The sequence below is a fragment of the Falco rusticolus genome, chromosome 4 (genome assembly GCF_015220075.1).
Source record: "Falco rusticolus isolate bFalRus1 chromosome 4, bFalRus1.pri, whole genome shotgun sequence".
Lineage (NCBI taxonomy): Eukaryota > Metazoa > Chordata > Aves > Falconiformes > Falconidae > Falco > Falco rusticolus.
In genome coordinates, this window is record NC_051190.1 from 43,202,846 (window position 1) to 43,227,063 (window position 24,218).

Below are 24,218 nucleotides of genomic sequence, written 5' to 3' on the forward strand. Positions count from 1 at the left end.
AACACTGTGAGCCACAGACCGAATAATGACAGAAGATTCATGGGAAATGACAGATATGGTGAATTTTTACATAAAAACATTAATTACAGAATTGGTTACATGTCAATATATTAAGAACCTCACTAGTCAGGCTCACCTTCAGGTACAGGAAAGACCTCCTGGAAGACAGAAGCTCAAGCATTTGGGCTTTGCCTTGGAGAAAGAGAACAGAGTACCTAATTTTCCATTTTGTTCAAATCATCTTGCTCTGCTTTTCCAGCTATATCTGTAAATCACACTTTCTAAAATAATCAAATTTACATTTTAATTCCAAGTTCTATCTTTGCAGCTTCCCATTTTTTAGGGAATAAACTATACTTACAAGAAGGAAGAAAAACATCTTACTGTTAGCGTATGAGCACATTCAAAAAATTTATAAACCTGAGCTTGCTTGAATCTTGACAACTGCTTACACCAAAGAACAAAGAAATTCTCAAACTAATCTCCAGGTCTTTTTTGTCAAAAATATTTCAAATAGTTTTCTTTCAGTATTTCAGTATCTAAGATTTTGGGCCCTTTGTACTGAAACTTCTACGTTACGAATTAAATGTCTGATTTGCTGCAGGCACTTAAAGGCATGCTGAAGTCAAATCTTTAAGATAAAACATAGCAACAACATTAGCATCCTGTGTACTTGGCTCATTTAAGTGGGTTGGTAAGTGCAGGACGCAGTCCAAGGCTAAAAACCAAGATCAACGTCCTTCAAGCATCTTTTTCTTACCTCCCCCAAACCCCTCAAAGCAGGCGAAGAACCTCCAAAGAGAAATTTCCATGATGAAATTTCCACGAGAAACGGTGCTGTCCTAGATAATCTTAATGTATTGAAGAAAATCAGGCATGTGTGCTGCAAACACACTACTTCAATGACACATAGGATTGACACCAGCAGTAAGTCTGCAAAAAGCATGAATCCATTTTAATGTGTATTATACTCAAGTTCGCAAAATGCATTTAATCAAAACTACTGCCTAGCACACAACAGGTGTGTTAAATGACACCTGAAAACTCCATGCTAGTACCGCCAAGAAAACCAGAGCTTTAACAAACTGGTAAAGCCTGTTCTGTAAAGGCCCCTAAAGTTTTTTTAGATTATTATAAAACTCCCGTTTAACCCTGACAGCCAAAGGCAGGGGGGCAGCGCCCCCGGCCCTGGCTCCAAGCTTGCCCCTCTGAGCACCAACACCTGCGCGCCCCTCCCCCCCGTGATGGCGGCCGGGGCCACCACAGCTCCCACACAGACCGGCCCGGCCAGGGGGCCAGGGCCCCCCCCGCTCCCGCCTAACTGTTCTCACAAGTACTCGGTTTCTTGACAGATTTTATTAGTTTTGGACCCTGTAAGAGGCCTGAAAGAAACCCACCGCACCCAACTGCACCAACACCTGCGCGCCCGTTGTCCTCCTGAGGCGGCGGGGGCGGCGGGGGAGCCCTCACGGGATGGCGCGGCGCCCTTCCCGGGGCCGGAGGGGTCCCGCACACGTTACTGCCCTGGGAAAAGCAGCCCCCAGACCGAGGAGCCCCGTGAGACACGTGCACGTCCCAGGCCGTTTACCGCGAGGAGAGGAGACCAGGCGGTGAGGGGGCCAGCGGCCCTCCCGCGCAGCCGGCGGCCACCCGCTGCCCCGCGGCCCTGCCCCAAGCGCGCCCCCCAGCCGGCGCCTGCCGCCGCCCTGGCGCACAGACCCCGGCCGCACGGTAGCGGCGGGAGGACCGGGCCGCGGCGGCAGCAGCACGCGGCCCCACCGCCCCCGCGCGGCAGCGGAGCCGGCCGCCTGCAAGCGCCAAACGGGCGACGGCGGCTTCGCGGAACCAGGGGCCCGCCCGCCCGCCGGGGGGTGCTGCGCCTGGGCGCGTCCCCATCTGATGGGCGCGTCCCCATCTGATGGGCGCACAGCCCCGTGTGTACGGAACCCCGGAGTGACACCTCCCTCGGCGCTACTTGGCCAGGAACCGGAGCACCCTCTGCGGCGCAAGCCCGGGGTAGCCCCTGCCACGCCGCCTGCGGGCGCCGCCAGCGGCTCGGGGAGCCGGCGGTGGCCCCTGCGGAGCCGGGCCGCCCCCCTGCACCGGCGCGGCCTCCCCCGGCTGCTGGGGTTCGGGTTCCCGGGGTGCAAAGACCAAGACGTTGCACGAAGCGAAGCCGCCGGCCACGGGCGGGCTGCCGAAGGGACCTGGCGTGCGCTTGTCTTATTCCAGACCTGACTGTGACTGCTTCAGCATCTGCAAACCACACTGCCACCTGCTCCAACAGACACGACACTTTCAGGTTCTTAAACAACACAAAAAGTACTCGCAATTATAGCTGGTAACAAGAAGCACTTCTGAAATCAGCAGGTTTCACCACACACCTTTTGGTGTCCTGGTATAAAAAAAACAGTAAGGTGCTCACCGGAGAATTTACTTCTACACTGGATTTGTGGCCAGCACATCATACATGAGGGTTTTTACCTCACAAATGTTCACTAAAAGTCATCCTAAAGATGATGAATTTGTATCACATTGCAGGATCTTGCAAAGAAAACAGGAACACAAAAGTTATTTTGCTGTAAAACACAATTGACTTTACTACAAACACTTCGCACCTTCATCACAGAAATTGCATTTCTTAGGTTTTTATACTCCATTACTCACCTTTTGCTGCTCAGTTATGAAGAATAATTAACTGAGATTAAGTACACAAATCACAACCCATTTCTTCAAAAAAGAACTTGTGGTTAGACTGCCAGAAGTGCTTTCACAAACACGGCAATAAATAGTAGCTTTTTGAAACCACTCCGCTCTTGCTTAACAGCTCCCTCTTGCAAGGTTATCAGCTGCTTTTTACTTGTTTAAACAGTTTTTATTTTCGATCCTCTTTGCATGACAAAACAAATTTCACTTCCTCCTGGCTCAAAGCCTTATCAGAATTAACCCAGTTTGAACACCGTGCAAGTTCTGTCAACTAAAAATAGAAGTCTAATGGAAATAACACTGTCAAAGTGTAACAGAAAGCAATGTCATCCTGGAAAGCTAATGAAGGTGGGGGCTTCACCCAAATTTGTCACGCAAGGAGGATTTCAGATGGCCTATGCCCCCTTCCTCACCTGTGGAAATAGCATGGGCACATGAAGTCACCATACTATTTCTGTTCTAACAACAGAGGAAAAACTATGTTTACCGTATAAACCTGGTTATTAACAAATTAACCAGAAAGTTGCTTAATAAAAATAAGAAATGTCAATATATTAAAACAAACTTGTATTAAGCTTGCATTCCCGTATTTTCTGCATCTCAGAAAAAGAAGAAAGAAAAGAAAAAAATGCTTTGGACATTAAAAATAGCAGGGTATTCTCACATGATTAATAAGGACTCTTTCCACCTGAACATAATGATATCTGTTTTCTCCCTACTGGTTACTGGTCTGTAAACATGTAGCCATATCTATGTGTTCATTTAGTTGTACTGCAAGTGAAAGTTTTACCCAAAGAGTTTTAAATGAAAAAATATTTAAAGGCCCTGAGCTGCAGGAAAACAACACATTTTCCAATGTGTCTCTGTGTGTAAACAGTTTGCAGGCCAGAGAATGCCATTTATGAGAGACTTGCCCCAAGTGAGACTCTGAAAAATGTCACCCTGTAATTGCATTTCTTGACTTAACATTTTAACATTTCAGCCATTGATGAGTTTGGAAACATTCAAAATGTTACAATGTTCAGATTACAAGCACTACATACAAAAGAAAGTTTCTGTTTTAAATACAGTCAGTTTTTAAAACAAACAGCAACTTCAATGTAATCAAACACAAAGCACTTTCACACAAAGAAAGTTATATCCTGCATTTGTCTATCTAAAATAAGTTTAACCAAGCAAGTTACTTTGGCGCATTCTGTAGGTAGAACAAACATAGGCATTGTATTTAAAGGAAATTTAAGTACAGAAGGGGCACCAGAAAGCTTTGCAGAACGCTTAGTTAGAGGGAATAGTTGCCAACACTGTCCTATTCTCAATCCACATGAGGAATTTAAAGAGATACAATGGACTGTGCCCATTTAACCAACCAAGAAACCCCCACATAATTGTTTTTTTGGTCAGTGTTCTGCTGTCATCACCTCAGATTTTCCAACCATCACTTTGTAGAGAAAAGGGGAGCTAAGGGAATAACAATTTGAAGACTTACTCACCAAATGAATATATGGTAGGATAATCCAGAACAGACTAACATGGGTACTAATAGAACTAAAAATGCTCCCCCACCATGCAAGCAAACATCAAATTTGGAAACACTGTGTGCTTCAATGTTTCTTCCTGTCTTGCTCTGATGATAAACTGACAAGCGGTACGTTTTCCGTGAAACCCGGTGTGTGTGTGTGTGTGTAAATACTGCTTTATTACACTAACACATTTGGCCTGTGTCATTAGAACAGAAAATTCAACGGAGCTTCACCCAGACCCTTAAAGAACATGGAAAGCATTATGGTGGGGCAGCAGCAGACAAAAAACACAAGCTAGTACCGCATCATCAAAGTCAAAAGCTATAAAACTACCAGGTTTTTTATCTCCATCATTCTCTTGCCAGTTAGGAGCTACTGATGTGAATTCTTATGGTACAGGGCGACACACAATCAGAAGCATTTTCCCAGTGCACAGGAGGCTCTTAAACCACTTGCAGACTGACCCACTGACAGCAGCAGTTTACAAAAACTAATTAACACAAGGCCTAGACGTTGCATTTGTGATCCACAAAACTCCCGAATTTCAAATGTGAAGTGTTGAAAGACTTTTGAAAAGTTAACATACCAAATATTTACAGAAGGCACATTTGGCAAGAACAGTAAATGCAGTACTTCGCATTTATTTCAGCTTTTTACTTTTACAGAGTTTAATACGGTGTTAGCATCATAGCCTTGTTTAAACACCTGTCTGCCTTTTCTAGACAGGCATCATTCAAATGCATCAAGATGTTATTTGGACCAAGCCTGCTGCTTATGACATGGTAAAATATTTCAGCCTTCAGCACTTCATTCCCTAATATTTTGCAATCATCTTCTTAAATAAGCATATCCAGCTTAAGTTTCTGAAAACAGAACCTCTCTTTCATTTAGAAAAAACAGAGTACAAGCCTAAATAATCATCAGAGAAACTCCTTAACGCGTTACCTTCTTAATGAAGAAACTGTAATTAACAAACAGATCAACAATTAAAAGCTCAGGTCCTGCTTCTGTGTTTTGAACGTAGAAATTCAAGCTTTAGGTTCAGGCTGAGGTTTGTTTATGATCTATCAACTGACTTATGCAAATTTACAAGAAGGTTTTCCAATGCTATAACCAAGGCTGTATGGGCATCTTCACTGAGGTGGAGAGAAGAGAATACTTCACAGGCTTACAATCAGCAGTAAAAAACCCAACCAAACAAAAACCACTGAACAAGTATCTGTTAAAAATTCCTGTATTAACATCTTCACTGCAAAGCAGAGATATGACTAGACTTAAAATTGGCAAGGAAATTTCAGGCACTAGATTGAATCACCATTGATGCACAATAACCTGAGTCATCCACTTTGTAAAGCAGCCTCCAAGAACAAAGAAGCTTTTAGGTTTGGTTCTCTTTCAACTAAAAAAGTTTTAAAGTGAATTGTAGTGCTCATGAAAAGATGCCAACAAATCACTTCTTTTATCAAAGAGGGGAACCTGTCTCAGAGGCAACCAACTCCCCGCCAGTTTGTAAACAGTGCTGTTGCCAAAGCATCAACACCAAGCACGAGACATATATAGGTCTCCATAGATGCTCTCCTCTTGGTCTGTGCTGAGACTACAAGCAAGTACACCAGCTTGCAACATGCCTGAAACAAGATTAACTGAAGAACATCACCAACCTGTTTTGCATGTGTTTTGCATAAAGCAGAGAAGGAAAATATTTGGTTGCTATCAACTGGTGCCGGACTGAGCTGCCCATAAAGATTACATATACTTTTTACAGACCTAAGTCAGAACCCCCTCAAGCAAATTCTTGTTCAAATAATCTAGCAATAAACATTACTTTTGATTGATTTCCAGTGACAGGATGCACAGAAACAACCAGAAGTCTCCATGAAGCTTCAGAAAGGGCTTGCAGAGGTGCTGACCAACTTCATCAATCAATTATCAACGTTTAAACATCGCCTATAGACGTTTGTAAGAACCAACAAGAGCGTTGCAGTTCGGACAGGTGTGATCCACATCCTTTAGGGCATCAATGCAGAAGGGGATTAAGCAGCAGCCACCTATACACCTGAAAGGGAAAAAAACCCCACAAAACAAAACCAAAACAATCTGTTATACCACTTATTACATACACAAGAAGGTAAAATACATTTCCTGCAAAAGCCCTCAGTAAAACTGGTACCATGAAGCTTTAGAAAGAACATATATGGCTATGGAGTCCATCACTTTAGTGTTCTAGAGCTGCTTCAAGGTCCTATAGAACTTGAATGCAGATGTAGGCTACTCAAACCATGAAGGGTCAGGTCCCAGACAGAATGAGAAGGCAACAAAGCTAGAGCTTTATTACTCCTTAGACTTGTAAAAGGTCATGTAAGAAGAGAAAAATAAAGTGCAAATTGGAATCAACCTACCCCAGCAGGCAGAGGCCACCACATGACAGCCAAGTCAAAGCTCCTGAGTCATATGAGAGACGTGTCACAATCATCTGATTACAGGAGGGGCAGCACATCTGAACTGGGCGGTCATAAAATACTACTGGTTGCTGCACATACACTGTCTGAACTGTAACTGAGCAGAGAAAAATGCTGTTTATTCAATGGGTAAATAAGGAAAAAAGGATAGCTGATCAACTTCTTCTGAGCTAGAACCAGCAATTACTCCAAAAAATTTCACGCTCAGAGCAATGAAACACACAGTGACAATGAGAAATCACCATGGCGTTTCCTAATGCAGAAACACACTGTCTTAAGAACAAGGCTGCATTAAAAACTGCAGAAATCCAAATTATGTTATTGATATTAATACACACTGAAGGGTTCACAAGAATTGAGTCACCTTATTCCCCTCAAAAATATTTTTTGGAAGGCAGGGAATGCCTGTGAACCATGATCTTTCATCTTCTGCACAGCACCTATTGCCACAGCCACTTGACACCTTAACATGAGGTACAGCAGAGTTTTTGAGGCTTACTGGGGTTATTCACTGGTGCAGGCTGCCCCATGTATGGGGGCGGGTTCATTCCTTTTCCATCTGGTTTCTGGCCAGGTTCTGGGACAGGATAGGGGTGAGGATAGCTCACATTGATTCCCGTTGTTTCCTCATAAGAAGGTGGTGCCGATGGGACAGGGCTGCTAGTCAGAGCAGACATTGTATCTAAAATATAATAAAGAGAAAATTACAATGAAAGGCATTATTTACTGAGTGCAAGTGACAATTAATTGGGCTCTATTCAGACAGAAACAAAAAGATAACTACATTAAAATGCACCTTTACCCAGCATAAAACTTATTGACTGCTATTTGTTTCTGATAGTATTATATGTTAGTCTCGATATCATTGTTGTGGTTGCTTTCTTCCCTCTTCCTTTTCGCAGGGCAGTTTTTACACTTTTTCCCACATCAATTCTTCTTTTATGAATTAAAAATACTAAAACAGGGACATGAGGCACCTTTATTAGTGTATATATATAAAAAATTCTCAGCATAAAACCTATCTAATCCTTAAATTATTAAATTGCCCTTGGGGAATGTAGTTCCTGAGAAAATGGAAGTCATCACTTCTTTCACACTCAGATCAACACATGGTCACAGCAGACAGTGGGGGAACAGCAGTCAGCAGAGAACCAACCTACAACTCTTGTACAGTGAACAACCTAATGCATAAGAGTTTCCCACACAGTGGCCTGAATAATCCTTTCAAGCTAGAATGATTACTTTATCAGATAATTTATTATTCCAAAGAAGAGACAACTGTTGTAAAACTATGCATCTACAACTACCTTCTCCCAGATTATTTTATTCCGTTCCATTGAAGTGTGCAGGTGAAGTCCAGAATTTGTTTGCTGTTTTCAGTGTATTGTAACATTTACAAACACCAGTTTAACAACCATTTGCATCAACAAGATTAATCCCAGGAAAGAATGTAGCTATTTTGTGCACAGTCTGGAACTTCTCCACTGCACATTCTGGAAAAGGTTTTTCTCATCACCATTTCAAGACATTTGTGTAACAGCCACCCTGAGACCAAAGCATCCTGGACTTCTAAATTAACACACAGAGTCCTACTATTAGTGAGCTATGGAAGAACTGCCTAACAAACTCCCTTCTTCCTTTGGTCTCCAAAAATCTGGCTTTCTGTACTTTTTAATATGTACCTTTTCCCACCTATCAGCCTATAAATATATCGCATTCCCCATTCAGAAGAACCGATCACTTTGGCAGCTAGACTGCAGAGAAGGATCCAGCAGACCTACCAGGCCAGAAGCTGAATGTAATCTGACTGTGCCATGAAAATAGCAAACGTCATGCAGGGATGTGTAAGCAAAACCAGTACCTGTATGGCAGCTGAAAATGTGTTGCTGCTCTGGGAAAGCCCCCCAGGAGTACAGTATCTAAGAAACAAATAGGTGAACAGATTCCAAAGAAAACAAAGCACCAGGAACAATCACAAAGGCTAGAAAAGAGGACTTCTGACAAAAAGCCAAAGAAATTGAGTTTCCTTAGTTTCAAAAGACCAGAGAGAATAATGAAGACAGAGAGGTAGCAATGAAAAAGAACTAAACTTCTCTGAGAGTAAATTTTAAGGAAAACTAAAAAAGCCTTTTAAATAATAAGCTTTTCCCTATGCCTATTAATAATACTATCTAAGCAGTAGATAAATCGGCAAGAGAGTTGTGAAGCCTTCCCTCCTGAAAGTTTTAGGAACAGTTATTGTCTGTCAGATGTTATGATGTTATGTCAGAAATTATGTATCACTCAGCGTTAACTGGATTTGAGAACCTCTTCACATTCCTTCCAACTGTATTTTCCATTATTTCAACACTTGCTTTTGAAAATAAATACAACGCCGTTGATTTTAAACACCTATTTTTATGTACGCTGTTTCAGAAGTGAGATGCTACACCTTTTTAAGAAAGTAAGGCCCAATCCTGAACAAGCTGCTTGCAAATTAACTCCCTGCTCCTAGATAGAGCTCATTGCAAGACTGGGACCAGAGCTAAATGAAAACCAGCTTCCCCTGCCTAAATCCTCCCACCCCCAAAACCAACCAACCAAAAAAATCCCCAAACCAACCATGATTACGTAGAGTTGCTGAGTACCAAAATTACTCAAGCTTCAGATAAGATAGTAACTGCAGTAAATTGATACAGCAAAAAACATTAACTCAAGGATTAGACAATAATGAAAACAGCAGCAAGAGGGACATTCTAGAAAGGATTTTCAGCATTTTATTTTACCTTAGGCGAGACTTACAGCCTGGGTTAGTAAGTAAACTATGTGTTATACTTCCCTATGCAATCTTTTAAAGCACTAACAGACTTTCTATAATTTCCACTCACACTTTGCTCTCTGCAAATAGGTACAGAGCAGCTTATAACTTTAATCATAATGTTTTACAGATAACATTCTTATATAAAATACCATTGACACAGACATGTCTGGGAACAGCCTAATTACAAAGAGGACAAAAGAATAATATTACAAACCAACCACAGATCATATAAAAAGTGATACAGAATCTTAAGCATCTATATAGAATAGGGAAGACTTTAATTTCTAACACCTTAGCAAACTGTACCCAGCTACTTATGAAACAACAGTAATTCACTAACTGAAAGATAAACAGGCACAAAAGCAAGCTGATGGCAGAAGCAGGAACTGAACCCACCTGTTTTATCCTTAAAGCAGACTCTCAAATGCTGCTCCCAAATAATTCAAAAGGGAAGGCTGTTCAGTGACAGGTACTCAACTGCAAGACAAAGGATAAGACGGGTAACAGGGAAGTCAAATACACCAAGAAGTTATCTGCAGGTAGCATATATGCAAATGATTAGGCAACATTAAAGCTATCTCAAATCAGGATATGCAAACATTGAAAAAACAACAAGCACACTAAATGCAAGACTGGGCTTTTTACATGTATAAACAAGAAGTTTCCATTTACATCTGGAAGTTTCCGATCCAAACACCATTAAGCACAGAAAAGAACTAAGCACTTCTGGCTTCTTTTCCCAGACTCTCACTATTCTTTTGAAATGTGGTAAGACAAAGACAATGGCTTCAGCTACTCATCCCCTCATTCTTGTACTCCAGGTGCACAATAGTAAAGTGGGCATTGACTCACTGTGCCCAGCTGCAGTCTTTACCTTTACGTAGATGAATTGCTAGACTCCAGAGAAAAATTAATAAAGCAGCAAAAGCACCAGTTCCCTCCTCTGAGTGGATTTTTCTTTTTTGTTCATACACTCAAGAGAAAGAATCACAAGTACTTAGAGCTGTGAGCACTTTTCTCAGCCCAAATTTCTTTCATAAGCACACGTTGGAACACATCGGCATGGGACAAAGCGCTTTTCCAGTTCTTTCCTTTCTGCAGAGGTCTACTGCTCTACGTACAGAAGAAAGCTGTCCTGAAGGGAAGGAAAGGGCTGGTAAAAGCCACAGCATTCACAAACCACGCTATTCAAATGAAACTGGATTGATTACTTAGGTTAGCTGGAGAGACCAGGAAGACAAGTAACAAATTCCACTGACAGAACGATGCATGTATACCCTTCTCTGCAAGCGCAGCTGTCACTTTTACAACTGCACTAAAGCCAGGTGAGTTTTGGGAATGGAAGCTTTTTGAAACTTTTGAATACTTAGTGAAACTCAGCAGTGTGTGGCATTTTTTGCAGGCTTTTGCATTTTGCAAAATTATATTTCAACTAATTCAAACACTCCCCCCATTTTAATTCCTTAAACCCTAACTGCATGCAGCAACTTAAAACCTGAACTGCCATTTCAACACCGCAAGAAAATTTGCAAGCTGTACCTGAAAAAAAAAAAAAGCACACCAGGCTAAACTTTCCTTTTATCTTGCTATTGGAAAAAGTGAATTAAGTGAATCAGAACTTCTAAGGTAACTTACCTGAAGAACTTATTACCCAAGCATTCATTATAATGCCAAGATTTTTACAGCCATCTACCATGGGCTTCAGGGTTTGTATCTGACAAAATCACCCAAGATGAAACTGACTTGAAACTAGCAGTATGCTCACAGGCAGCTACACATTGCAGAAGGATTCAGTGGGGTTATAGCTCATCAGACAAGACAACTGTCCAATAATGTTTAAGTAACTAATTAAAATATAGGCTATGACCTACATAGTTGGGGTTTTTTAATAGCTGCATAGCATTCCTAAGTACACCCTCCTACAACATGGGTTTGTAAAAAGTTGGACGGTTTCTCCAGAGTGCTAACTGAAATACCAAACTGTAAAACCAAGTGTAGGTGAGGAAGACTCTTACTCTGACCTTCTTCATCAAGATGCATACAGATATTACAGGAAAGGTAAGAAAGAACTTATGTTTATCACAGTCCAGAAGCTACGCAGGTCTTAGTGGACACGCCCAAAACAACAGGTTGCCCTGTGATAACCTATGACTGCTACATCTGCCAGATAATACACATTTGTACCTTAACTTGTGCCATTGCCTGTTCCAGGAAGGGAGATGTATTCAAGATTCCCTTCCTCCAAGGGGCAGATTTACTGTAAGAACATTAGGGCGCCATTATCTGTGTCATGCTCCCAAATACAGAGACTGACAAAGCTGCAGGGCTGCAGTCATCTTGCCCTACCTCTTCATTCTCCATTCATGATGCAGGCGACTCAGGCTCAGTCTGGCTCACACGCTTTTCATGCGTCTTCACCTAATGATAATCACCATAACTACAAATCGTCCCCCCCACAGTCATAACTGGACACAGACTTATTACCATTTTCTCACCATTGGATGCATCCCCCATCTTATGAAAGTTTTTGATATTGCCCACATTGGTATGTTAATGCCATGTAGTTTGAAATAGCAGCCTTTTTCTGAGGACAGGATGCAAATGTGTATTCTAAGAATGCAGAAAAATACCTTTTGCCCAAGGACACATGGGGGAAAAAAACAGGAGGGGAAATGAGTCAAAAGCGGAAAGGTAAGTCGAGCCATTCATGCCTTACCCAACAATTACACATGAATCATTAGGCAACAATTTTTTTAACCTCAGCTGGTTTCCCTGACCTGCACAAGAGTCTAGTAGAAACGGATTCCACAGCAGCACGCAGGTTACCAGCAACAGCACCTCAAGGATAACTGCGGGTAGGTAATCTCTTTGCTCCTCATCAGGAGGGGAGGAAAAGAAGGTCTGTGCAGTCCTCACACTTAACATTCCACTTGGGAAGAAACTTACGTGCAGAAGTGTTGCCCTTGGGAGGCTGGAGAACATGGAGGAATTTAGTCATCCCTCTCTCCCTGTCCAGCCAAACCTGAGCCTGGCATCTGCTTTTACCACAACAGCAAGTACTACTCTTTAAGAATAGAAGAGCAAATAACACTCGCTACCTTAGAGAACCATTTTTCTTACCTGACATCTTCCTTAGCCACTCAGGTACAGACCAGAAACGCTCCACTGGCTTTTAAACAGGCTTCCCTGAAACTAAATAATTATGTCTGTATTTGTCTGAAGTCCTTTTGTAACAAACTTTAGTATAAGAAAACACAATTTTTAGTTTAAGTCAGAGTGTATATCTCATAGGAAATTTTTATAAAAGATAAGCATAGCTGTCTGTATGAAAGTTTGAACTAAGAACATTTTCATTGTTTGGTATAGATTTACAGCTTTCCTGGTTTTAATCAAAAGAAATTTCTATCCTTAGAATAGCGCAATAGCAAATGTCCTAAATCAATCTAGTACTATTTCTACCAAAAGATCCAACTTGCCACTTCCAGCTGGCTAGTACTAGGGAGTGAGTTTTCAGCAACATCAGTTCCTTACTCTCATCAGCCACAGAACTGCATAAACACTAGTGTTACAAGGGAAGATGGCAACAGCTCGTGCAAGGGAATGTAAGCAGATTGTGAAACCAGACCCAGCATCTCAGACCATCTGTTTTTATTTTCATAGAGCATCATTCCAAAACTCAGAATCAATACGTATGTGCTCTCAGCAAGAGGAGGGACATTCCCATTACACACATTTATTAGGATGACTTAGAAAAGTAGTAAATAGTTTATTTTTATCTTCCACTATAAGGAAAGTTGCTGAATGTGAATTTATCTGAACGCATTATGTAAAATTGCTTTCTAGAGAATTTCACTGAGAGGTACAACACACTAGCAAAGATAGTATGCAAGACAAGGCAAGGACAGGAAAATAAAGTAAGCCTGTAACTGGCTATCCAAGTTGACTTTTTATAGGAGTGTAAGAAGTGATTATTTTCTTAGATTTCTTAGCAGTTTTCATTTCTGGGGGGACACTTTTTGAATGGTATATATGTTGGATGAAAAAACCCAAGATGTGTAAATTTGGTCATTCACATTGATAACAGAGGAATTTCACCAGTGTGCTTAACTGTAACTACTGCAACTAATGTATCCATGACATTGCTGAGCTGCACAAGGCTGTATTATATAGTTTAGCTACTAAGTATATAAGAACCAATCCCAAAACAAGACATGAGCCAAGAGTGCTGAAACAGGGCCAGAAGGAAAGGTCATCAAAAGGACAAGAAGAAGAGGAAGATGATGAAGAAAGGATGAAGATGTCACATACGATCACCAGAGGACCCATTAGACTACACATGCATAGTAAGAGTGTAGATATGATAAGTAGTTCTTGGAACTGTATGAATATGCTAATAGTTTCTCAGAAATGTCATTAATATGTATAGATTGCCTATATAAAGATAAACTGTGAACAAAGTCAGTATGTACGTTGGGCAGAACCTATCCCCTGTGCATCCAGCACTGAAAATAACGAATGCCTGCTTTCTAACACTCCAAACCGGGTATTGGAGAGCTTTGTCTCTGATTTTTTAATATCAACATTTGGGCAGAAGACAGTAGATCTCAAGCAGGGACATACGAGGTTCCACTCAGAATGAAGACACAGTGCTGCACATCACTTGTTGGGCGCACAACAAAGGAGGTGGCAGGAGGAACAGGGCTGGAGGAAGGACACAAACCAGCATGGCATGAGGAGCTTGAGCTGAGCAAGGGAGCAGACACCACTGAAAGAACAGGAGATGCGCATGGTTGCCAGGACCATGAGTGCCAAGCCACCGTCTCCTTGCCACTGCCATCCAACCCTGAAAGCTTGAAGCTTCTCTCAGAAACTCGTGCCAGATTCTCAACTTCTGCTGCTCTATTCCCAGCCCAACTGCCTTCTCCTGGATGTAACATCCTTCCCATGTCCCCACTGCCCAAGCTTATTCCAAGAAGCTATGCATCTCAATTTGAAAGACATTACGTAAGCAGGCCTCAAAGCACAGAGTACAGCACCGCCTGCACTTGGCGGGGAGAGAAATGGGGCTGGGGGGGAAGTCTCAAGCACTAAGAAAATTAAAAAAAAATTAAAAAGAAAAAGAGGTTTGACTTACTTGGATTGTTGCACGTTTGTAACACACAGCAAAAAGTTTCTGGCTATAGACAATGGTGGTATCTGCTCTTTTAAATCCAGGAAAACACCCACTGGGATTACCAGCAGAATCTGTAGGCAACACACACAAGGGCAAAGAACAGATTAGTTGGAAGGAAACAGAAGCAATAATAGGACAGGTTTTGCTAGAAGCAAACAAAAAGTACAGTAAACATGCCAGCTAATAATGCAGAATTTCCCCATCTGGCTGTAAGTAATTCCACAACAAGAACAGAAGCAGCGAACACACTTTGGAATAGAAAGCTGTAACAGAATACGAAGTCAAAGGGCCTTGAACAACCTCACCTGTGTAGGTCCTAAGCAGGTGGCTGATCCAAATGACCTCGAGAGATTCCTTGTCCAACCTAAATTACTCTATAATACCACAGAAAACAGAAGTCAGATTACTGTACTAGAAAACGATTACAAAGGTCCAGTTCTGGTTTTAGCCATACACTAGAGACTAAATACTAAGTTATGACAAAACTGATGCAAAAGATAGCAGTCATGATGTAAACAAAACAAATTAATTTGCTTTAATGACTTCTTCACGGAGGACAAGTCTCCAGAAAACTGCCTTAATTGCCAGGCTGTATTGATTGCTGCCAGCTTGGTTCAGGTCACGGACACACTAACGCATCCCAAGTACAGAGACTGGCAGCAACAATAGGAACTGTATGTCTGTTAAATACTCATGCCCCAAGTACTGTTGTACGCCCAGCAGAATGCAGATTCTTGATCAGTATCTTGATATCAAAATATTAATGGACCTGACATGCTATTACTTTTCTTTCTTACTTCACAAGACATAATGTAAATATATCTATTTGAGAACACAGGAATTTCACACCATTTTAAGACAAGCTTGATTTTTTTGCTTTTTTGTGAGATGCTCCAGAAACTCCCATCTATTATGGTTCCAAACTTTGTAATAAGTTTTAGGCTTAACTCATAACCAGCTTCTCTTGTTCATCCTTTATATCATTCTTTAAGCAGTTATAGATCCTAAAGTTTTTCTCATATACCTCTACTAGCACAATTTCTCAGCTAGAGTTCTCAACCACTGCCTCCTGCCTGGTAAACCTCTGCTGGTCTTACAGTGTCCATGTTGCCTCCTCACCACTCATGTCTGTATCTGTCCACGTCCACACTGCTACCCTCCAAGATCACCCATCTTCTCCCTTCCACGCTGTACCTAGGCACAATCAACTACCACCACGCACCAGCTGAGCAAGCACAGAGCTCAGTTATGCAGCCAGTCACCCTCAGTGCCTCTGCAGCCATGTGGGCCAATTCCTTCACTGAGTCAGTAGCCAGTACTTACCTTCCTTATCATATATACCACCTACATACTTGCCCACATACCAAGAAGAAAAGTCGTCATCTAAAGCTGTTGTGGTTCCTGCTCTGAGAAGCTATTTATTCAGCCTTCCTTTCCCTCACTATCCAAAAATACCTCCCTTAAACCTTCAACTACAAGGATAAGGCTCTGTGGACGCATCTCCAGACTGCAAACCTCAAAGAAAGTCAGTATTATTTCTACACAACATAAGTTCATTTGTAATCCATGACTGCTTTCATCCAACCAAGCCAATTCCTGTACATGTTTCCACAGTCATTCTTAAAAGTTTTAAAATAAGCCTCAGGTAGCATCTCCTAATTTTACACTTTTTCTGACTATGTCCCTCAAGTCAAAAAGTTCTTTCAACACCTGAAAGATGCCTACAGAGAACTTTGCAGGTACAAAAGACAACACATAAAGAAAAAGAATTTCAGGCTTAAGGATCTGATTGGGGTGGGAGTCACTCCATCCATGCAAAGTATAACTAAGACCCAGCACAGACGCTTCCCGACAATGACACAAGCCTCCTCGCTTTCACAAAGTGCAGAAAAGTCTCTGCAACACTGCCGACTGCCTCCCTTACACCACACAGCTTTCACCAGGATTTCAGTGAAGCCTATAAACATTTCTATAAAGAACTTAACACAAGTTTGTTCACTCTTCCAGGTTACACAGGACTACTCTGCTGCACTGGAGGCACGGCAATATATCAGTAAATGCTACTAATGTTTGTACATTTCAGTAGTCCCATGGTCTTCCCAGTAGACTAGGCAGAGAGGCGGAAAGGTTTATTAGAAAAGCAATTGTGTACTCAGTCCACTGCAGGTATTACAGTAGCCACGTAGCTAGGGCAAACACAGGAGCTGGTACAGAAGGACAGAGGTGGCTACAGGCACAGTGTGTACACAGCAACAGTACTTGTGGTAACCCATCATTTCCTTGAGGACAGGCATTGTTGCTGTTTCACACCATTCTCATACACTGCAGCTTTGGCAGACTGAAGAGGGAACAAGACAGCACAGATGACTAAACTCAGTGATGATATTTGTGGTATCAAATATTCCACAGCTGTATTTTTAAAAACCACTGACCTCCTGTTTTCTTTAGAAAAAGCAAAGTTTCCCCTTGTGACTAAACTACACAGCTGAATCCTGATCAACTGCCCCCAGTCACAGTGCACTGGTTTTGGCTGGGGGTGCATAAAAAGTTGAGAGAAGCCAGCTGGGACAGCTGAGGGGAACAGATCAAAGTCCATACTGTATGATCCCATGCTCAGCAACAGACCTAGGGGGAAGGCTGGTGGGGAGCTCACTGCTCAGGGGCTGGCTGGGCATTGGCTGGTTGGTGGGGAGCAATTGTTCTCATTAGCATCACTTGTCTTTCTCGGGGTTTATTTTTCTATTATTTTCCTTTTCATTGCAATTGTTATTATTTTTACTTTATTTCAATTATTAAACTGTTCTTATCACATTCCACGAGTTTTCTCCCTTTTACCCTTTCAATTCTCTTCTCCCCCATCCTGCTGGGTGGGCAGTGAGCAAGTGGCTGTATGGTGCTTAGCAGCTGGCTAGGGTTAAACCATGAGACACAAGTTATTTCTGCTGCACAGACATTGTGTGACTGAGATGTCCTCACCTCTGCTTTACTGAAGAGCAAGTTCCAAGAAATCAACACCCTTTCATAGATTTAAAAATTGTCACGATCATAACTTCCAGCATGAACACTTCTAGTCTTGATATGTAATATTCAATACTTATTTTTAAATGATGATGCATTTTTTATTTCTTACCATTGACTAGTTTTGGAAAGCTAGTTCAATTTTACAACGCTATGCTTTTTCACCTTTTTCTTCCCCCCTTCCTGGAGCCAGATACAAACAGGTCTCAGGTCTTCACAGTGCTTGGCAGCACCCCTGGCATGGCAACCACCTCTCCTGTGCCTTCCTTTTCTTAAAGTTTCAAATCCAAAGCACAGATAACATTTACAAAGTACTCCAGTGACTTATAAAACTATAACCAAGTATCAGTCCCTTTAAGTTATCTATCAAAACAGAAATTCCTAATAAAGAACAAGATGACATCAGGACTACAAATAACCTCTCCAAAATACTGAGTATTGTGGAGGTAAACACAACTTCAGCTTTTCAACTTAGTTTTGCTAACGTCCCTTCTGCTTTAAATGTCAAGAGATATTTGAACTATTGCTTCACACAGGCAGTACAAACGTGTCTCTCACCACCATGGGCACTACTTGAAGATTAGCCTAGTGACAAGAGAAAGAGGTAATAACCCATCTCTGCTTAGTATACGACAAAACAACAACAAAAACCAAACCCCAAACAAACAAAAAACACACAAAAAAAAAAACCCTCCACAAAACAGAAACAAAACAACCAGAAAATAACTGCTTACAAATACAGCTTTCCTAAGCCAGCCTGGCCAAGCAAATATGTTGTTGTGCTTCCCCTACTCTGTCTCTTGATAAAATTTGATGCGATTTAATCCCTTAAACAAGTTCTACTCAGCCCTCTTCACTAGAAATCCCCAGTTGCTCTCCAACCCCACAGCAGGGGCTCCCTGGCCCGAAGAGTTTGCCAGCTGCTGACCAGCAGCACCTGGAATGAAACACAGGCTAAAGGCTAATCTTTTTGTTAAGCCACCAGGCAGGAGATACAGGTTTATCAGAGCACTGGGGAAGCCCCAACACAGCACTTGCTTGAGCCACCATCTCGGTTACCCGAGGGCCTGACATTAACTTCCCTGTTTACCGTCAAGAAGCATTAAAGTTGTGTAAATTTCTCAGGCGTTCACGAGGGAATGAAACTCAAGAATAATTACCAAAAAAATAATCCTTATTATTATTTTATGTAAAAACAACCAATGCCACTTGGGTCGCACCGGATTTTACACTAGGAAAACAGAAATGCTGCTGCCCAGCGTGTTCTCCCCAGCAGCTGATGTTACCGACGTTTAATGCGGGACTTGCACCAAGTCCCCAACAACCCCGGTGCGTGGCCGGTGCCCCCCGGGCAGAGCCCTCCGCCAACGAGCCGCCGCCCCGCCCGCTCGGGGCAGGGGCCACTCCGCCCGAGCCCGGCGCCCGCCGCCCGCCGCGTCTCGCTTCTCCCGCAGCCCCTCCCGGGCCGCCCCGCCGGGACGGGCGCCGCTCGGCACACGGCCGGCCCCGCACCAGGGTCCGGCCCCGCCGGGGCGCCGCGGGAGGGCTGGCAGCGGAGCACCCCCCCGCCGCGGAAGGGCTGGCAGCGGCCCCGGCAGCGGAGCACCCCCCCCGCCCGCCGCGGCAGCGCGTCCCGGCCGGCAGCAGCCGGGCTCCGGGGCACAGCCCGGGCGCCCCGCATTGCCCCGCCGCTCCTACCGCTGGCAGCGGGCGCCTCCTGCCCTCCTCTCCGCCGGAGCGCGGCCTCCGAACCGCAGCGCTCGGCCCGTCCCCACCCTAGCTGTCCTCCGCCCCCTTCCCCCGAAACCGGGGAGGGCGGCCCGTTGGCCGGAGCGCCGCCGGGGGGCGGGAGCCGCACGCCCCCGCTGCCCCGCAGGGACCGTCCGGCGGGGCCTCAGCGGGGCGGCAGGAGGGCCCCGGGCCGGCGCTCCCTTTGCAGCCCTGCCCGCAGTAGCGGCTGCTCCTCAGCCGGCCCCTGGTCGGCGTAGCCACACGCCACGTTTGGTAGCGCAGGAGCAAAACGCCCTCCCCCAATTCTCCCATACCTGCTGCGTGAGCAAGATCGGTGACTTCAGACAGCACCTAATACAAGAAACCATAAAACGATCAAAGAAATCTTTAACAGATACAGTGATCTTAACTAGTGCCTTTACAGACGATTACATGGGATTCACTTTTTGGAAAACACAGAGTATGTCACTCCATCCTCTACCCATCCCAGCAGCACCAAGGTAACACAAGATGCCTTCCTGGCCAGGTAGCCTGGGAGGGACGCGGCAAGGACCTCCCGCTGCGGCTGGTGGGCCCGCTGGCGAGAGCTGGGATTTAAGTGCTTTAATCTACTTTAGACTGAAGGGAGTCAGTAACTCCTGGGGGCTCAGCAGGGATTGTGCGTTAGGCCTTTTGGGCAAAAGCATCTAAAATCCATTAAAGTCCTATTTTTCTGCTTAAATCTTTTCTTGGACCTCACCCTAAGTAACAGGTATAAAGGCTCAAGGCAAACGAACCCCAGAGCCAGGATTCAGGTTTCACAGGACAGGAGGGGCTCTCGCCCCAGGTGGCAGCGAGCCCAGCAGTGAGCTCAGCTCAATCCCCTGTGGGTACGGTACGGTGTTTGGGGGGCCTCATCAGATGGTGGGGCAGGAGGGCTCTGGCAGCATGAGTACTCCCAGTCCCCTGATCTGGGGGAAGGGGGTGATACAGCAGCGTTCAGTCCTTCCTGCCAGTTAGCATCTGAATCTGAGAGCAGAACTAGACTTGGAGGCTAATAAATTTTCATCATTATCAAGAAATCACATGAGATATTACGATACTTTTCTCAGGAGCAGAATATGAGTAATTTTGGCTTCGGTGCCCTGGCTTAACTAAAATTGGAATAATTGTTCTCTTTGTAACTATATCCCCTTCCCCAGGTGGCTATGAGCAGCTTAGAAGCTGCAGGAGAGAAGCCATGACTGAACACATCTCCCAGGGTGAAATAAGACACAGCCTTCAACTCTGAGCCTTCTTACCCTGACTGCCATGCTCTCTCCTGTGTTTTTTCCTTTCATCTAGTTAGAGGCTGGCTCATGCTACAGCTTTTACACCTCTTCGGGGACCTCAATAACATTGCTCCCTTTTGCCCTGCTGCTGTTTCCACCAAGTGTCCAAATACAGCAGGCAGTCAGCATCCAATTACCTGTGCATGAGCATATTTCTTCTTACTGTCCCTCCTCCTTCGCACCTATCTCGCCATTCACCAGTTTCTTCCTTTCCAGTCCTTTGCCGGCTAACACTGGGTGACAGAAGCATCAGCTTTAGCAAGTCTATGGTGGGCCAGGCCATTGCAGCATCTATGAGCTGCAGGCCACTGGCCTGCCTGGGTTAGCCAGGGTTTCTGCCCACCCTGCAGGGAAACCCAGCACAGCTTCTCCTAGGTGGCCATCTGTGTGGTGGGACCCACAGAAGTTCTCTTTCTGCAATAAACCGAGTGACTGCGTGGGGACATGGGCAGCGCCAGCTCAAGGCATGCTTGGGGAAATGTGGTTAGAAATTAAGAGAAATCTTTACTATGTCTCCCCCACTCCCCATGAGCTGTTTACCTGAAGATTATAATTTGTTTTAAATAATCATATGAAAAAATGCCCCATGGCAATTTCAGAAGCCTGAAGCCTGGATGCAGTATGCTGTAACTGCAAGAGCCCCACTCCATTCCCTGCCTGGTGGCATGATGTGCTAGGCAGCTCCACCTGCTGCATTTTGGCTGTCAGGCTTTTCTCAACTCTACCGGTAAAGTCATTAGCAGGGCTGTTAAAAGCATCATGGAAACGTACACAGAATATTGTGTCTATTTTGTCATCACCATATTACAGAACACCGGTAGATGTCAGTTCAGCCCACAAAATGAGTGCATGCTAGCTGTATTAGCTTTTGCTTTTACAACAGTAAGTTTCCACCAAAGAAATTAAACAACGTTTAGAAGTTGATGTACATTTAAAAGCCTGTTAGCCATATTTCACATACTGTAATATGCCCTCTGTGTAAAATAAGCAAATCTTAATGTCACCTTATTTTTCTTCTGCCTGGAAATCATAGGACTGGCACACATACAAGTCGACTTTTTGTTGTTGTTCTTTTGCATATATTGATTTGTTGAGGCTAGAAAAGAATTTCTATCAGTTTTGATCATTTCAGTGATACTGGATACTTAGAGTTGTGCCAGAATGCAGTTTCAGACCAGCAATCAATGTACACACATAGATTTACAAAGAAAGCAAGGTACATACATTAAGACGAATGATATGAAAGAATGTTTGCTTTTTTCCCCCTGTTGCAATGGCTGATTCAAGTTGCAAAGCAAACAGAACAATAACTCAATTTAAACAGTTAGTACAAGCAAAATACAGCCAGTCATTTTGGTACTGCAACTGCTGGTCAACATCCTGACTTTTTTAAAGCTAAATTTTTATTTTTAATTTTTTAATTAAAACTACATTTTTAAAGCTAAAATTTAAGCCACTCGTAGGTTTTGTTTAACAATATAAACATTTAAAAAGAGAAACAGGCAAATCTGATGGGGTTAAAAAAAAAGGAAAAAAAAGACACACAAACAGCAGCACCATCTAGATAAGCAACACTTCCAAATATTTTGGAAGATTTATGTTAAAGTAATGAACAAAACCAAACCAGACCAAAAATCCAGAATTATCATTTCTATGTAATTCACTGCTGCAAGCACCAATTGGTTGAAAAAAACCTAATTCAAAGTCCCAAGGGCATGAACTTCCAGAAGGGATCAATACTGATGAAGAACAAATTATTTACACTTACAGTGTCAGGTGGTCAGGTGGTATTCAATCAAATTCAGCTTCTGCCCCTGGGAATATTGATTGCCTGAGAAAGCCGAGCTTTTTATTAAAGTGGTATAGCTTAGTACTGATTTTACTAATGCTAAATCTTTTCTCTGCGCCTCACAGCGAATTTAGTTCACCTATAAGCTAAATTCTTTTTCATGTAACTTTGTGTATAACACTGACAAAAAGTTAACTGGAGAGGATTTATGTGTAATTATTGGAGTCAAAATAGTCTTTTTTCCCCTCTTGTTCTCTTATTTTCCATTATCAGATACTGTTATGCGTTACTTCTAAAGAATTTGGATAAAGAGTTTTCTGGGAAGTAAGGAAGTTCAACAAATGTAATTGTACGTATTTGTCAAAACAATCGGTATATAGAATGCACAGTTTTTTCTTATGTTCCTCCTTAATTTGGTAATACTAATATAAAGATAAGTATTTAGTGTGATTATTGAGTCTCTTTAATTACGGAATGATAGGGTTTCTTCAAGTTTAGAAAACTATTGTGCCAAATCACTCACTGGATTATAGGAAGAAAGTATCAGATGGTGAATGAATGATCTTTTAATCAAAGGGAGAAAAGTATAGTAAAAATCAATGTTCACAGCACAAAGATAGGAAAATCAAGATTAATGTCTTATTTTTCCATTTAAATAATTAGGTGATAATTAGCTGGAACAAGCTAGCTGAAGAAATAAGAGTTTCTACATCTTTTGATTAGTTCCAGACAAACTTTGCTGACTTTCTGGAAAAAGACATTTAAGACAAGCCTAGGTCATTACAAAGCATATATGTCACCCACATGTTGTAACATAACCACATGTCCAACTGATTAGCAAATAATCCCATCTGGTTTAAGAAATAATGCATCAATTAAAAAACAAAACAAAGAGAAACCAAAACCCCCACAACACCACAAAAGACTAGTACCACTTGCTATTATGTCATTTGATTTCTAGGGACTCGGGTCAAACTTTGCTTCTTTAAAATTCACCTGTGTTTTAACAAATAATAAAACACATATACTGTCAGTGCCACAAGTGTAAATCAATATTCTGTTCTACAGGTCTAAGGTACAAATGGAGATGTTCTGCTGCCTCTGGCTGACAGCAGCCAATCTTCAAGGGAGGTTCTCTCTCACTGACTAGCCAAGCCACCGTGTGACAGGAGCTTTGAGGTTCACACTTCAAGCCTCAAAGCCGAAAACAAGCTACACATCCCACATTTCAGTGTAAAGTGTATGTTCAATGTTGCTGAGGTGTCCTCCAAGCACTGGTAATACTTAGCTGTCATGAGCTGGGCACCCAGTTTGCCCAGATGAGATTCAGTTACCTAAGCAGCTCCTTTGTAGTAGACAGGAACATGAAAACGGGAATTTTGGCTGGCTGAGAAAAGCCTTCCCGTTGGGGGTGTTAGCTGCACTTAGACACCGGTGTGTAAGGCGGGGGTGGGGGGGCGGGGAAGATTGGAGCTTTCTTTGAGACTGCCTGCTGAGGGACAGGAAAAAACATTAGGTACAGAGGCAAACTGACGGACCTTTGTGAGGCACTGTGGCTTTGTGAAGGTGGTGGTCGCACACGTGTATTCAGTAGCCACAAAACTCAGTTTGCGTATCCCTACCAAAGTAGCAAGAGCTCCCTTGTTAGCAACCAGTAAATTACCGCTATGTTGGCTGAGGTTCTGAATGCAAACCACTCAGGGTAGAATACA

At 43.0% G+C, this 24,218-nt stretch overlaps 2 protein-coding genes across 4 annotated transcripts; one reads left to right on the forward strand and one right to left on the reverse strand.

The window, feature by feature from the left end:
- Positions 1-4,846: 4,846 nt before the first annotated feature.
- LITAF (lipopolysaccharide induced TNF factor) lies at positions 4,847-19,479 on the reverse strand. Of its 3 annotated transcripts, none has more exons than XM_037384027.1 (7): positions 19,375-19,479; positions 14,964-15,032; positions 14,620-14,729; positions 9,882-9,962; positions 7,185-7,367; positions 6,626-6,782; positions 4,847-6,282 (listed from the first exon to the last, which is right to left on the reverse strand). In XM_037384027.1, exons 5-7 carry the CDS (start codon positions 7,360-7,362, stop codon positions 6,174-6,176), a joined length of 444 nt encoding a protein of 147 aa, XP_037239924.1. In that variant the 5' UTR covers positions 7,363-7,367; positions 9,882-9,962; positions 14,620-14,729; positions 14,964-15,032; positions 19,375-19,479; the 3' UTR covers positions 4,847-6,173. The 3 variants fall into 3 exon arrangements, with proteins under 3 accessions (XP_037239924.1, XP_037239925.1, XP_037239926.1); XM_037384028.1 differs by having other exon boundaries at positions 9,826-9,962; XM_037384029.1 differs by lacking the exon at positions 9,882-9,962.
- Positions 11,520-23,943, forward strand: LOC119145821 (proline-rich protein 2-like). The gene is made up of 3 exons (XM_037382514.1): positions 11,520-11,543; positions 18,991-19,907; positions 23,575-23,943. The coding sequence occupies exons 1-3, from the start codon at positions 11,520-11,522 to the stop codon at positions 23,654-23,656; spliced, it is 1,023 nt and encodes a 340-aa protein (XP_037238411.1). The 3' UTR covers positions 23,657-23,943.
- Positions 23,944-24,218: the final 275 nt, after the last annotated feature.